Raw genomic sequence first — 15344 nt, forward strand, 5'->3', positions numbered from 1 at the left:
TGCTACGTTTGATTCTAGTCGACCATCCTAATTGAACGTAAATGAAAATTCCACGACAAAAAATGCCTCTACGAAAAGCAGACACGCTAAAACGTAGCTAAACGTAACAGAAAACGATATAAATTACTCGTAGCCTATTGATGACTGAAATACACGCGTCATACGGAATTAGATAACGCAAACGTATATGGCCAGAGCCTCACGTTAACGAGTTCGATACTTCCGTAAAAAGTTATTAACGGCTGAAAGCCGTAAATGCTGAATGGCTAACTATTTGATTTGCGATTAGGTAATCCATTTGTTTTTGGTATTGGTAAAAAAGCCTGTATCGTTGTATTAAAAAATTACCATCGGATCTGAGCAGATTTCATAAAAGTGGAAATAGGATAGAAAACATATGTTAAGGAAGTACAGCAGAAAATCTGACACGAATCAACATCCCTTCCGGATCTGATATCTAAATAGCAGTCTATTGGACAATCGAGGCCGGCAATCGAATGGGGTTACTTGGATATAATTGTAACCCATGATAAAACTGGCCCGCGTATGCACATGAATGGCTTTGATCTTTGTAACTTCTAATGAATTACATTCTACAACGACAACCTGCCGCAGGTGCCTGGAAATCTAGATGCTAGATGGTACTTTTATGAAGTTACTCATTAACTGAAGACTAAATCTATATATATATATATATATATATATATATAGGTATTTTTAGATAGAAACTACGTCGTAATTCTAAATCATCTTTTGAAGTGATCGTATCCTGCGTCTGTCGGCCTTGTAGACTGGATTATTCCTAATTGAAACCTGTGTGAGATTGGACTTTAATGAACACAGATCGTGTGTTTGAATTGCTTAATTCAATATAAATCCGAGTATTTATCTAAATAAACTGGCGGGCTTGATGTTTCTTGCATCAGTTTACACAAAATGGTTTTACTCAGACGGCAAAAATGGATTCCATTTTACTTAACGGCGGAAGGGTTTATTGTACAGCTGCCATTAGTCGTGGGGCCTGCCGGGTATTAATTTTCCGAGTAAAATACGCAATTACAGGTAAAAAAAATCTAGATAAAATTGGATTTCCTGTCTACTGTAGACCAGCTATATAATAAGCTTTTGCCTTCCGGTTATCTACCGCAGTTCCTACTTAGTGAAAGCCCCAATTAAGTTTCATTCCGAAACCTTCTGAAAGAAGGTCTCAGAATGAAACTTGATAGACATTCAAAGTTGGTGACAGGAAACTCCAACATTTATTCTGCAAGGATGCGGTCGACGTGGATGAATCTTTCCCCGTCAATTATAGTTATGTTCGTATCAACTTTAAAAAAAGATTGGCAAGTTATCAGCTATATTGCGTTTGCAACTAATCTATTATGCTATTAACGATATCGTCATATCAAGAAGTTGAGCCATTTAACGCAAGAATCATGGCACTTTTCCAAGCTCAATGGTAGGCTAAAGCCGTAATTTAGGGCACGGCAAAACGGCTAACTTCCAACAAAAATATTGCATTCACACCTACATAGAAAGAGCTATGAGCATCGAAGTCCTAACGACTAAAAGTCTGGATAAAGAAAACTAGAAGTTACTAGTTTAACTTCCGCCATTAATATATACTATACACAAAACACTGGTCAAATCACAGCAATGCAGAGTTTTTTCGAAAACTGAATCAGTTTTCGATGTCAAGGTAGGCTCACGACTTCGCAACCTGATTTTCGGCTCCGTTAGATACAGAAGAACCCTACCCACCCAGCGCAATGATGTTTGCAGTAACTAGCTTCTTTATCCGAGATTCTAGTCAAGTAACTGTAGCCCCTTTCAATGTCCTATTGGATGCTGCGTATATGACAATGCAGTAGCGCGTAAATACCGATCAATAGTGCATTCGTACAAAGTGCTTGCTAGAAACACTAGCGACATTGTCTGAAAGTAATGTCGATAGATCAATTATCTTGCAAATATTAAATAAGAAATAGTACAATCTCCTGAAGGTCACAGAAAAGTCAAGCGGCTGTTATCAACGTAGGCAGTATATTGACGACGGCTCAGCTCTGGTGAGAATTTGCATGCTTTACCAAATAGGTGCCCCCGCAAAAAGGCTCACTCTGGTTATATAGGTTACTAACGTTTGCCTTTTTTCGAGGAACATTAATTAGCACATCTGCACGCCTGTGCATATGGCGGGAGCCGCCGCTGTGGCATGCCGGGATCGACACTTCATATTCTTCAACCTATTTAAGACTTACTGATCATTGATTGAGGGTTTGATTTATTTTGATCTAACACTGTTCTTTCTTCTTTGCTATAAACACGACCCTCTCCAAGCTAGTTTTTTTGTTTTTTTCTTATTCATGTTCACTCCGTTCGACCGACGTTCACAAACACTTGTGCATGAGACCTCGTATCCGCCAGAGTCACTAACTTTGATTAGGGGTGCGCGAATGTCTTACGCAGCGATTGCTCGTGTAGCTAGACGATTTCTCCGCTCAGCTTTGCGGTTTCCGTATAATAATAATAATGATTATTATCTAACTAATTCATTCAACTGTAGATCATCGTGAACTTGCTGCTAATTATACTTACATTATTTTTGTGCGTGATAAACGCGTGCTTGGTAGCCTGGCTTAGACACGGTCTCGCTGTGTCTGTTATTGGCAAGCGCGAAAAGCACTACGTAATTTATGTAGACGGACTAAACCGTAATTTCGACATCCATTTACGCGATCTATCAATAAAAGTGCACTGATAGCTTAAATAATATCATATATTAACGTATTACTGAATAATTAAATAATAGTATGCTTTTTTTGCAGGTAACATAGAATACCACCTTCTTACTCATATAATGTAGTATGTACTTGTTGATTTACGATAAGTTTTCGATTCGATAAGATTCGGGTACCTAGACCATAGCAGCGTGTGGAACAATTGTGCTCTCTCGGTTCCGTTCGAGTAGAAAGGACACTGCTAATCGATATTGGCTGATAACTAATTATAATACCATTACAGTTATTACCTTGAGCCGACTAGGTCTAGCAATAGCACTGTGTTTTTTTTCTATGCTTTCTGTACATTTGTGTGCTAGTAACGAATATTTACGGAAAGCTGTTCAGTACACACAACTGCTAACATGAAGTAAAATTAGAATCTTTCACCCAACATGAACGACGACAGTCGTACATCAGTGTCTTGGTTAATTTTCTACACAAGTTTTTTGAGTTTCTATAGCCGCTGACCTACCTTGGGCTGGACCTTTTGGTACCGTCGAGCTCAATACGTTAGTTCATCGTTCCACGTTCAAACGTTACTATACAGACGATGCACAGCGTAGAAATCTAGATGACACAAGAAGTAGACGGCAATAACTGTGTCCTGGTTCGTCAAATAGTGCCTCGACAGCGAACTTGTCAAGTCAGCCTTGAGGTATTACGTCTGATGCATCGATTCCTCTACAGACATTACCTGGCACCTATATTTACTCATTAGGACGTTTAGAAGCTATAGTCGCATCGATAAAGCATTTTTTCTTGCTTCTTATCGTCTAGATAAGAGAGTATTTTCTTTGTTAATATCTATTCTTCTCTTAATGTCGATTTGCGTAACCTTACTATTCTAATTCTAAGTTCCAGAACGTAAACGAGTAAAGTTAACGCTGAAAATGCTTTGGGTTGTCGTTTCCGTAACGGTATTGACATCTCCCACACTGATCGTAGCTAGGCGCATGCTAGTCCTTCCGTTCGCCGACCACAAGGGAGCAGCACCTTCGGAAATTATGCGACACCCAGTTCAGGTGGCAAAAAAAAAGAAGTAATTTTACTTTAAAACTTTACAAACAGCGAGGAAATTTGATCAATGTCAAACTAGAAGGAAACAATGTAATATATATGCTATATATCCATCTTTATTTTTCGCGTTCTTATTATTGTTGTGTTTACCATTATCGCTACCCTGACTTATCTCATAGGATCAATTAACCTAAAATCCGGTAAATTGACTCTGCCTATTGCACTCGTATTTAAAATAGTCGAGCTATAGCAATTGTTTGAAGCGATTCTAAGCTAGGATAGGTAAGCGTTCGTGCAATGAGTGGGCTGGCCTGGTCGGGCCTGGCCCGGTCCGGCCTGGCCTAGGCGCGACTATGTTCCTACGGTGTCAACATTGTTCAGTCTATATTAGCGTTTTATCCTTGAGATGTTTTCTAATTTTCTAAACCAGTCAGCCGAATGCGACTTTTATAGATAGAGTAGGGTGTATTGTCGAATGTGGCCTAGCCAGAGCCGCAGTAAAGGGTTCTTAGGCTTGCGAGAGGCGAGCGGCTCTTCAAATTTGATGCCAATAATAATGACGCACAACGAAAAAGTAAATGTGTTTTTAACGTACTGTAACAAACGAGGCGTTGTAACCGTCTAGCGTTCGCTTAGCACAACTGCCTCTGCAACCCTTGCCATAGTGTAACACCGTTTTACGGTTTGCCGAATCGTACCGTGAAATGGCCTTAGACAAATGTTATAGGTAATGACCTAACATTGATAATAATAGGTTGGCGGCTATAAAAAGAATGCTGAACGCTTGACACATAGATAAAAAGTAAGTGGCCCACTTCATTCTTCCATTTTCAGTTTTTCCAACATGTCGATGCTGTCTTGAAGATGTCTATGGAAAAAAACGGCACCGGACTATCTCGTAGCCAGTTTGCGAGATCAAGTGTTTGCAATTGATACACCTCCACAAGAGGTTACTTGTTCTTTATTGCTGAGGCGATGGCTTCACGGGGTGACGTCACGATGAGAAACTACCGGGACTATCTTGTTTCCATTGGCATGCAACGAAGACTATACGGTTAGTTTAAAAGAGAAGACTTGTGTTAGCGTCGTTCCTTGTATAGCAATCCGCATAAAGCAAATACATGTTCAATCTGGCTCAAGGGTGATGGGGTTTTCAGCAAACGAAGTGACTGAATTGATTAGCACACCTCGCAGCCAGCAGCACTATCTACGATGCGAGTTTTGGCATACGCTATTTATTCACTGGCAATTTCAGAGCGAAAAAGAATTAAGAAAGCCGACTACTATGGCCTGTAAAAGGTCCGAGCAACATCTCAAGCATTTAAGTTGATCGAACATGAAGAAAGGGTCTCTTTAAAACATGGTGCACTCGTTCAGGCATCAGCAAACAGCAACAAGCTACGAAATACAAACGGAGTATGCGAGCAGGATTTTCTAGAACGCTTAATCAGCAGCGATGTTGAAGTCTTTGTTAATTTAATTTGATGCGTCCCAAGGGCTAAATCAGCTAGTCGTTTTCCTAGGGACGGAAAAACGTTATCTAGTACATCATTTTACTAGATAGATTTCGAGGACATTGTTGCTTAGCATTTTATCCCTTAGTTCGCTTCGCAGCCGTTCGGCTCAAACGATGGGAGCAAGCTATTTGATGTTAATGAGCTATTCGAAATGAGATGGAGTCACTATACGTATTTCTAGAATCACATACACGTTTGGACGGAATGCGATATTTTGACGTGGGTAAAATTCGGACGCATGAATAGCATGGGGATTTTTGAATTGATACACTCCAACAGGTACTGCAATAAACAGTTCGACTACTGATAACATCTTACCTCTTATCGTAGGTAGTTGAAGAATAGATAAGAAGAATAGATTGGCCGGCGGGCCGGCTGAACGTTGTCGGCCCTTCGCAAACATTATTATTTGTTACGTCTGTCATCGGAACCGCGCACCCAGATAGAATAATACATAGAAACTGCGCTACGAGTGCGCAATGATTTGATCATACAACACTTTCATCGTGAACAATAGTTCTTTTTTGCTATGGGGACGAACCATAGAAATTTAGATGGAACCAAAAATTCTTACCGGACCGTATAACAACATTCTCCATCAACGAAACTACACAAATATGTACGGACACCCTTTGGAAATGGTGGTATCTCAGCAGCCGTAAGTTTGCAATGGGCCTGATTTTCGTGGCACTTAATTTTGCATATACGAGAAGGAGGGTAGTTATATTGCAGGTCAACTGCCTTTAAGAATTAAAAAAAAAAAACGACTCCAACTGAGATCCGCCGACTACTCCCACTCCCGTGGGGAAGACATCAGAATAGGTTCGATCGCAACAAGTGCTTCAGCCTAGAAGTAGTTTATTGTACGTACCAGATGGTAAGGTGTGGCACTTCAAAGACAAGGCAAAACTGATGACGAAATACCTGCAGGGTGCAGGGGCAAACGATAAATCGTATGTTTTTTAATAAATGTCACATTTTGTGCCTGTCTTGGAAATGCATGAAGCTCAAATTTATCAACTCAGCTGGAACTGGAACAGCTATTAATTAAATAGGCAACTCTAGTGTTGGGTAGTGTATTTTTGTCTGTGCTCATTCATTATGAGCCTGATACCACGATAGACCACGCTCTCGGGGCTATCTGTTCGTCCAAAATGATTCTGTTGACGAAGATAGATGTGACTGTGCTCAAGTCGAGTTACGATAATTAAACAGTAGCATTGAAAAAATCTGGCCACTTTCTGATTCTCTTGTATTATACACTGCTGTCCTAGGAGGACGCGTACCTTTTTGTATGTTCGGCGACAGCCTAATTGGAAAAAGCCCTTATATGCTTTTAGCTAGATTCCGACTACAATTTAAACGAGCTTCCTGGAGAATCTGAGTCTACCTGAGACAGAGCATCCACCGACTTAACAATCAAGTAAAATTATTATAAATGTAATTCGAATAAATGCGGTGATGTAAAGTAAACGTTGAACGAGAGGGCCCACCCAGACATTGCTAAGTAGATCTATAATTATGCCGGGCCTGTTTGTATAGGGACCAACGTAGAAGCACTTATGCAAAACATTATGAAAAAAGTCTAAGGGTTTCTGCCTATCATGCGGGGCCTTCATTCAACTAGCGCAATGGTTATGCCGATAAGCTGCTTGCAGTATGTTAAGAGGACATGGCTCACCCCCCTAAAATCGCCAGTGGTACAGTTAAGAATAGCGTAGTACGCGGCTAACGCGCATTTCTTCGAATGCCCGCGCCCGCGAAAAATTGTGTTCATGAATTAATAACCAGGAAAATAAAACAATAAGGGATTAAGGAAAAACAAGGATTTATTATCAACGTTCGTGTGTGCTTGTATAGCTGCTATACCGCTGCATATGACAGTTTCGGTATCATAGGTAAGCTTAGCAAGATCCACCAGTACGGGTAAAATTTTATCGGTACAAATCAACTATCGTAACATACTAAAATTGCCAGTAATAGCTAGTTTTATTTTTCCAAATATATGCCAGGGTTTTTTCCAGGTAGAGTATTATGTCATTGCATTACTCGAGGGCTTGGTCTATTGATCCGCCTAAATTACGGCGCTGATCGATGGTCGTCGATAAGCGCTGTCCTGTTTGAGGTCACGTAGCATTTATGACTTCGTAAGCTTGGCTAGTGTTTCTAAAATTTGGAATACTAATATATTTACAATAATAAATAATAAGAATGAGGAGAAGAGCAACGACAACAATGTTTTGCTGACAAAAATCAATTCATGTACTCGTCGAGAGTACGTTAATTATAGGCGGCTAGATAAACGTCTTTTTTTTTTAAAAAAAATCAAGATTTTAGTTTTAAAACTTAAAGGCTGAAGTATTTTAAGCTACTATATCTATAAAGGGCACGCTTAAATAATATCAACATGGAAAAATTTGTTTCGGCAGTGACTGATGAATGGCTAGTTTCAGATCGGTATAGAAAAACACGGCGAGTACAGGTGTAACGTCCTCGTTCATGACCGTTAGACAAATAGGTCCAGTGATAAATCTTTGCTGATTCAGTATTTGGCTGTCCTAATGGCAAACCCTAAGTGTATTGTTGTCGTCAAATAGGCCGTTTAGTAGGATCTGCCATTATGAAAAATCATTCTTCAAACTGTTATATACTCCAGTAGTCCAAGCGAATTGACTCACCATTGTCTATCGGCAAGGCAATCGGTAACAGGCCGATCTGGCCGGCAGGTTTCTTACCGGACGCCTAAGCTCATAGCTGTCCTATGATATCATCTTATTGAATCATAACGGCAGCTTGAATGGATTCACCTCTGGTGAACGCCATCGACGAGGTCTTCCACTTCTCTATTTGATTTCCTCTATCCAGGCGCGCAACTAGTCGAGGCAAATATATTTAGTAGCACCGCTAGAGACCTAATGCTTATGGGGGTGGGCGAAGATCGTTTCGAATAAATTATGTGTAGGAAGATCATGCAGTGAGCGTTCCCTTTATCCCATTTGCTTAAAGGCTGCTTGTGGACAAATAGAATCGTTGTTTCGTATCGATAACGTTGCGCATGAATTGCCAAAGGCAGCAACCGTAAAAGCGATAAAGAACAAATACTTAACCTAACTTTATGGCTTATGCCATTCCCATACCAACCAGATCACGAAGGTAAAGCGTAAATTTACGATTAGAACGACTGCACAACCACAGGACTAGCTAAAAAAGACAGCCTCCAGGTTACGTCCCGGACAGAATCTCTGAAGTTTGCTAATATTAGGTTCATAGTTTGTGATAACGGCTACTTGCTTATATCGTATGATGAAACGTGCCACTTCACAGGCCAGGTAAAGGGTGCTGTTAGTCTTCAGAGATAACGAAAGTTACCTATACACCCACAGGTGGGGTAAATTTTACTAAACGGTCAAGGTTGGCCAGATGATTTGCGCATGTATGCAATTACTGTGAACGTGTACGTTACTTTATTTAATTGATTCCTTTTCGATTGCTGGCACAGAAACGTTATTGATTGAAAGCCGGCTCGGATCTATTTGCAGGTTGAGTAACCAATAAATCCAGATCGATACTGATGCAAGAGGATGGTTTGAATCTTCAGCGTTAGATCATTTGCCCAAGGGTGCTTTTTTGTATTCATTTCCGTTTGGCCGTCCTATTTGATACGGACGATTCCATTGATAAAGGTAACAATCTCAGCACGGGACAGTAGACGAATCAGCGGTAATACTGAACATGTACGTGTATGATGAGTTACATAATTATAATATATATATATATATAATACATCTTAGTTTAGAAAATTAGCTGCGCGTCTAGACTCTGTGTACCATTCCAACGTCAATAACGTGTGCTTCTATCCTAGTAGCCTTTGTATTCTGACTGGATGAAAATCCTAGTGAAAATAACATTGGTGTACATTGTCAAGTAAAACCGTCTTTTGGCTACCTGATGATAATACAGCGGTACAATTCATGCACATTATCCCCGAGCAGAAGTCGAAGCAGTATCAGGCTGTGATTCTCGAATAGATGATCTGGTATTTGGCTAGTTTACGATACGGGTCCCTACTTATAAACCGCGCACAATTTTTCCTCGGTCTTTTGAACCTTGGAATTTGAATGATGGGATGTGTTTCCCGTATCGATGATACCTCCACCGCTGACTCGGTGAGTGAAAACTACTTGCTTCTAGAGTGCATTAAGCAGCCGAGCGGTGGTGCCATGTTTCCCAACAAAGTTCGCTTTCTATCTCACACAACATCTGCGTGCTACCGTGCGCATTGATGAAACTGTGTCACAATGAATTAGGGAAAACAATAGGTTATCGTAATCTATACAACAACGGTTGAAATTGAACAAATTGAAAAAGTCTACCAGCCTCGTAAGAAAATAGAAAACAAACCACCAACGTTTGACCTTTCGACACGAGTGGAAGGTTAGGCAATTTCATAAAGGATTGCGTAACTAAACTTAAAAATTACTCAACAAGTAGGGTTAAGCCGAACAGTTCGTTCCTATTCCGCTAATTTACGCTATAAAAAATTCGATGATTTCTTTGAATGCGTTTTGATGGGTCGCGTATTCCACTCTGGGAGCCCAGTTCTATGTCGTCCTCTATCGCGGATTAATTAACACTGTCTAATATTTACTGAACAAAATCTGTATGAGGTTATATAATCATATCGTAACTCATTATCCAGAAAAAAAATTAATTATATATTCTTGCCTGAACCCTGACGTTCATATAGTCATAATAGTGCACGATAAGTGCCGAGTATTGATCAGCCACATATGGCAGGACACTATATATATGTATATATATATATATATATATAAAAGCGGTATATAAGAATGAAAAGGTTATTTACTTTTAACTGACTCTTGAACAATTTCTAATGATTTGCGTAGAATACGTACCTTTATTATTATTATTTTGCATTTATCTGGCCCATATATATATATATATATATATATATATATATATATATGTATATATACGTATAGGAAGTTATCTAGCGGAAATACACTTCATAAGCATGAGCTTTCTTTTGTGCTGAACAGTCAGTTAGCTTTAGTAGGCTCTACAGGCGATACCGACACATACAAGTAAGTTATGTCATTTAATATCATAATAATAACCGTTAGGGCTTATGCGGAAAAAGATGTGTATCAGCCGAGATGCATACATTTTTCTAAATAAGAACGGTGAAAAAAGATCACAAACAAACTATCATACAAACTAATGCATCAGGGTAAATTATTAAAAATGTACTGGTTAAAATTTTTTGGATCGTACGCATACGGACAAAACCATAAGCGTAAGCTTATGAGAATTACAGTGACAATAAATAACTATTAAAAAAAAAAATGATATTTCGAACTTCCGGGATCAAATACCGCCCAACGGTCTAAATGTAATGGATCCGCCCGGGTCGCTAACGTACGGTAATATCTCTAATAATATCTTTCTCGATACACAGTGAACCTAATCGAAACAGACGCCACTTAATTATAGCCCTAATCAGTAAATACTAACGATCCACTTTTCGATTCCAGTAGATTGTTTCTGGGCCAAACAGCGTTTACTTTAAACCGGTTAGTTTACGACTTAATTCAAGGCATCATTGCTCGATGCTCGGTAGAGGAGCCACTGTCTATTCAAACGAACTATCGGTGACCGACAACCTCTGGATATTCTGAGTCTTTCAGCGAGAGCAAAAGAGACACAACTGTTTACGAGATGAGATAGCCAGTCATCGCTACAAGACAGCCTTGAATTACCGTGGGACGATAGCATGACATAATGCTGTGAAAATCGAACGCCCGTGGATCGAGTGGCTTGACGGATGAATCGCTTAGCTTCGTAAACCTTTGTTGATCCTATTGTTGTGACAAAATGGTGAATTTTCACTGTCAGGTACGTCTAACGACCTGTATCGTCTGCTATACAAGTGGTGGGAACGTTTTCCGCTGTTATTACCAACTGCAAACGATTACTCGAATCTAATATAAATTTCCTATTGGTTAGTATTTATAATGGGGTTACAGTATGAGACAGTTACTCAATGAAGTTTGTTCTTTCCGTTTTTACCTTCAGCTACCGATTCAAGTTGTGTACGTTAGGACGGCGCATCAAATCTGTATATATGTTTAAAGTGCACGTGCGGACATGGATACACATGCAATGTCAGTGCTTTCAAAAACAGTTAAGCTATAAGAGTAGCGGCGCGAAAAGTTCTGGTACCGATGCCTTCGTACTATCTCAATTCAAAGGCTACCATGGTAATAGCGTCGTTTATATTTCTGCTGGTGATGCCATGCTATCCAATGGTTCAGATGGCTTTTATCGAATCTTCTTCAGCTTATAGATTCAGTGAGCGCGATCCTAAACGGGTTTTCAATGCTTATCTAAAGGTACGCAAATTAAACGGACGCAAACAAAAGGGTATTAATAGCTTGGCAATAAAATATTTTATCTAATATCGAGTCTAGAAAAAAAAGCGCCTACGTTTCCCGTAGTTGACCACGATAATAGGGCGAGATTGACCAGTTCGATTGGTTATCTATCCTATTTTAGACCTAGAGCCAATATGTATATTTTATATTAAACTGATTTTAAAACATATAGTGTACGTTAAGAGAAGGAGTCACTAATAGTCACTAATTAATCACTTTATTTAACGAATATATATATATCATTTGTATAAGATATGTTGAAATAATGTAACAACAGCTTCTAGAATAGCTTCTATAGAGGATAGTAGTGCCTGTTGTATACTAATGTAGCAATCAATTACATCCTAAATAGAGTCCAAACCACATCTGCAAATCATGTCCTGTTATCAGGTCCACCACAATAGCAATGGATCCTTGTGCATACCATACAGAACCGTCTGCTACCTTATCGAGCATTTGAAAAAAACGAAAGTACCATCGATGTTTCAACATGAAGAAAATCCCTCGTATTTAAACAAGTGCGGTAAGTTCCTTCTTCATCTAAGCAACGCTTTTTTTGGAAATAAAACCTAGATAAAGTTACAGTATTGATTTTAATCACGCGAATTGACGCGAAATCTTCTCCTAGCGATGGAAGCCTGTTCTCCTAGCGATGGAAGCCTGTGTGCACGTCCTCGCCACTTAAAAAGTCTACACCTTTCTGTAGCTGCCAATTACCCTTGCCCAGGAGCAGGTAGCTGACGATTAATGTTCCTATACTCCTACTGCCTGATTGTACAAAATACGATTTAAATAGTTTTGAAGAATGGCAAAATATCTACCTTTACGTACGTCTATGTATTTCCATACATTAGGAATACATCCAACTCAGTTAACTATAAAATGACAGCTTATCCAGTTGGAGGATCGGTCAGACAATACTTTATGTACCGCGAAATAATGTAACGCTTTATAGAGACTATTGATGGATATCAATTGGGCTTTGAAAACACTGATAGGTAATATACCTGAAAAGCCGTCAAGTCAGACTGGCTGTTTGTTGGTGTCCGTATTCTCAATAAGTATTACCACGATTAAGATCAATTGAACAGAGCTACTTCATATTGTAGAGATGCCCCGCAATGACATCTCTTTTCACTAAAATGAAGCTTTATTTCAATAGTGACGAACTTTTCACAGCCACTGGCTTCATATGATATCTTTATATAATAGTTTTATATAGCAGTAGATATATGATACAACGTAGTCTGTATTTTATGAATTTCAGACATTTTCAGTGAGTGGTTAACGTGCCCCGCGACCCCGCGCAAGCCATTAGACAAAGTCAAGGTAGTTAGACTCGCGTGTTCCCGAATCAAGAGAACGAGCCTGGGTCGTGAATGCCAAGGTTAATAATACCAAAAGAGTTTCAGATACGTCACAGAGCATATGAAACCGTTCTGTCATTACCATGACGTACTATACCAGGCGTCTTACACGATACTGCTAGAGGAATCCCATCGGTCTCAGGAGAAACACCAGATCTTAAATGTCGTCTTATTTCCTTTCCTGAACCGTCCAAGTCGGAATCGGCTGAATAAACTTTTAGAAAAACCACGATAACGCCGAGGATGAAGCATTTGCTGAGATTCATATCAGCTTATCTGTATTCTACGAAGTCGGCAGTAATCGAGTACTCGTTTCGTTTGGAAAACTATATGTATACATACGATGTTTGAAATTTTGTACAGTGAATTTACGTATACTACAGAACCAGCTTTATCACGTGTAACGTGAGTGAATTTAACGAGCTTTGGTGACCGTACTCATTGAACAGCTTTTAACATTGTTGCAGGCTGCATCGTCGTATTTGGCTCAGGTGTCGTAGGGATTTGTACCAATTGGACCCTGCTCCTAATAACAACTTTTTTGGTCACTGTGGTTTTGCCAATGAAGATCGCCTAATTACGACAGATCACTCACCTAAAAACCATCGTCTTGGATTCACCTCGCGTCGAGATCCTTCTAAACAGTAACAGTTGACATGCCCGTAGATGACGCCCAGAGCAACTTGTATATATATATATATATATATATTCACAAGTATCATATAATTTAATTAGTATATTCAAGGATATATGAATTTGTATACGTGTTTACTGAAAACGTCAAACTGAATTTTCCAAGAATATGACAAAGTGGCAATTATAGTTGAAAAAAATATCTTCGAGCTAAATACAATATATGTTACGCTGTGATAAAACGACTTTGATAATAAATATACTAGAAGCCCTTGTATCTATCGTTAATATACAAAATAGAGACAATAGCATACTAAAAACAAATGTTCGCTGCTCTACTCCAGCTTGATGTTAATGAGTTTTTTTTTTTTTTATCTATCACCAAAAACCAAACAGTATATGAGATGTGTGTGTATTCCCTATTGCATTTCTACGATCGTTATAACAGTCACATTATAAAATAAGATAGTTAATATAGATACATTTCTCACAGTAAAGAAAGTAACTTTCGTCTGTGCTAACGATATACCCCGATAAAGACTAAAGATGAAACTACAATACAAGAAAATAAACACAGAGGGTGAACTCTAAGTGCTATAAATATTTGATTGGAATGGGCCGATCGGCAGGTCGATCCTTTGATAATCAAGCTATAAAGCTGCTTTGGCATCCTTTGGTGTTTAGAATGTACTAGAATACTACATAAATGATGACCGAAGCTGAGCTCCAACGGCGCCGGTGAAGGCAGCCACTTCCTTTCACGTTGAAGTTGACTCGTATCGTTGCTCTACGAAATTTCAAATCGTATTGCGAAAGTTATATTGTTTTTACTATAGCAGTTTTATTTGATACATTGATTACCGCCGTGTCGCGGATAACTCATAATTTTACTTAAAAGAGTTAGAGGAAACAAAAATATTTGCAACTGTTCCGCTTATTCCCATACTATAACAGATAAATAAGGACAATATTTGCGGTTTTAAATTAATTCAGCTTTATGATAACGGCGGGAAATCCTTTAGCAACAATCCGTAACCGGTTTTTGAAAGCCGAAACTATTTATGTATGTTATCGGCCAGGCAAAAAGGATTCGGGTTCTGCCCAATATGACAAGCGCAATACAAGAGTATAGACCCAAAGAGATAACTGGACAGCTCTGTAACGTATTTGTACGTTCGTACCGGCTAGCCATATAGCTACACTCAGAGCCTTTACCGCACTCGTGCTAATAATATTGTAGACGCTCCTTTTACTTCTGATTAAATATAAAAAGATTTCCTTTCGAAAGTACCAATTGAAAATTCTCTGTGACGTTACGTTATACCAATCGTCATGGGTGCTACGTTGGGTTGGGGTAATTATCATTAATCATTGATTGCCTTATACGTATTAGCGTTTTTTTTTTTTTTTTTTTTACAAGCAAAATATGGCAAAATGTTACATCGATTACCGAATCAAAAATGAAAAAACTTTTTTGTTTCATATAATTATGTAAGTATGCATTAAATCCTAAGGATTTTCGACTCTCCTATAACATGACAGCCAACGACAATACAGTTTTGATTATTTGCTATA

At 38.9% G+C, this 15344-nt stretch overlaps 1 protein-coding gene across 9 annotated transcripts; it reads left to right on the forward strand.

The window, feature by feature from the left end:
• Window positions 1-10896: 10896 nt before the first annotated feature.
• Window positions 10897-14046, forward strand: LOC111245214 (uncharacterized). Of its 9 annotated transcripts, none has more exons than XM_022793250.2 (5): window positions 10897-11230; window positions 11411-11727; window positions 12160-12292; window positions 13037-13156; window positions 13604-14046. In XM_022793250.2, the coding sequence occupies exons 2-5, from the start codon at window positions 11560-11562 to the stop codon at window positions 13711-13713; spliced, it is 531 nt and encodes a 176-aa protein (XP_022648985.1). In that variant the 5' UTR covers window positions 10897-11230; window positions 11411-11559; the 3' UTR covers window positions 13714-14046. The 9 variants fall into 9 exon arrangements, 8 of the variants coding, with proteins under 8 accessions (XP_022648985.1, XP_086837960.1, XP_086837965.1 ...); XM_086981834.1 differs by having other exon boundaries at window positions 11023-11267; XM_086981839.1 differs by lacking the exon at window positions 11411-11727 and having other exon boundaries at window positions 11023-11230; window positions 12122-12292.
• The last annotated feature ends 1298 nt before the right edge of the window (window positions 14047-15344 follow it).

Source organism: Varroa destructor, unplaced genomic scaffold, assembly GCF_002443255.2.
Source record: "Varroa destructor unplaced genomic scaffold, Vdes_3.0 BEIS01000002.1, whole genome shotgun sequence".
Taxonomy (NCBI): domain Eukaryota; kingdom Metazoa; phylum Arthropoda; class Arachnida; order Mesostigmata; family Varroidae; genus Varroa; species Varroa destructor.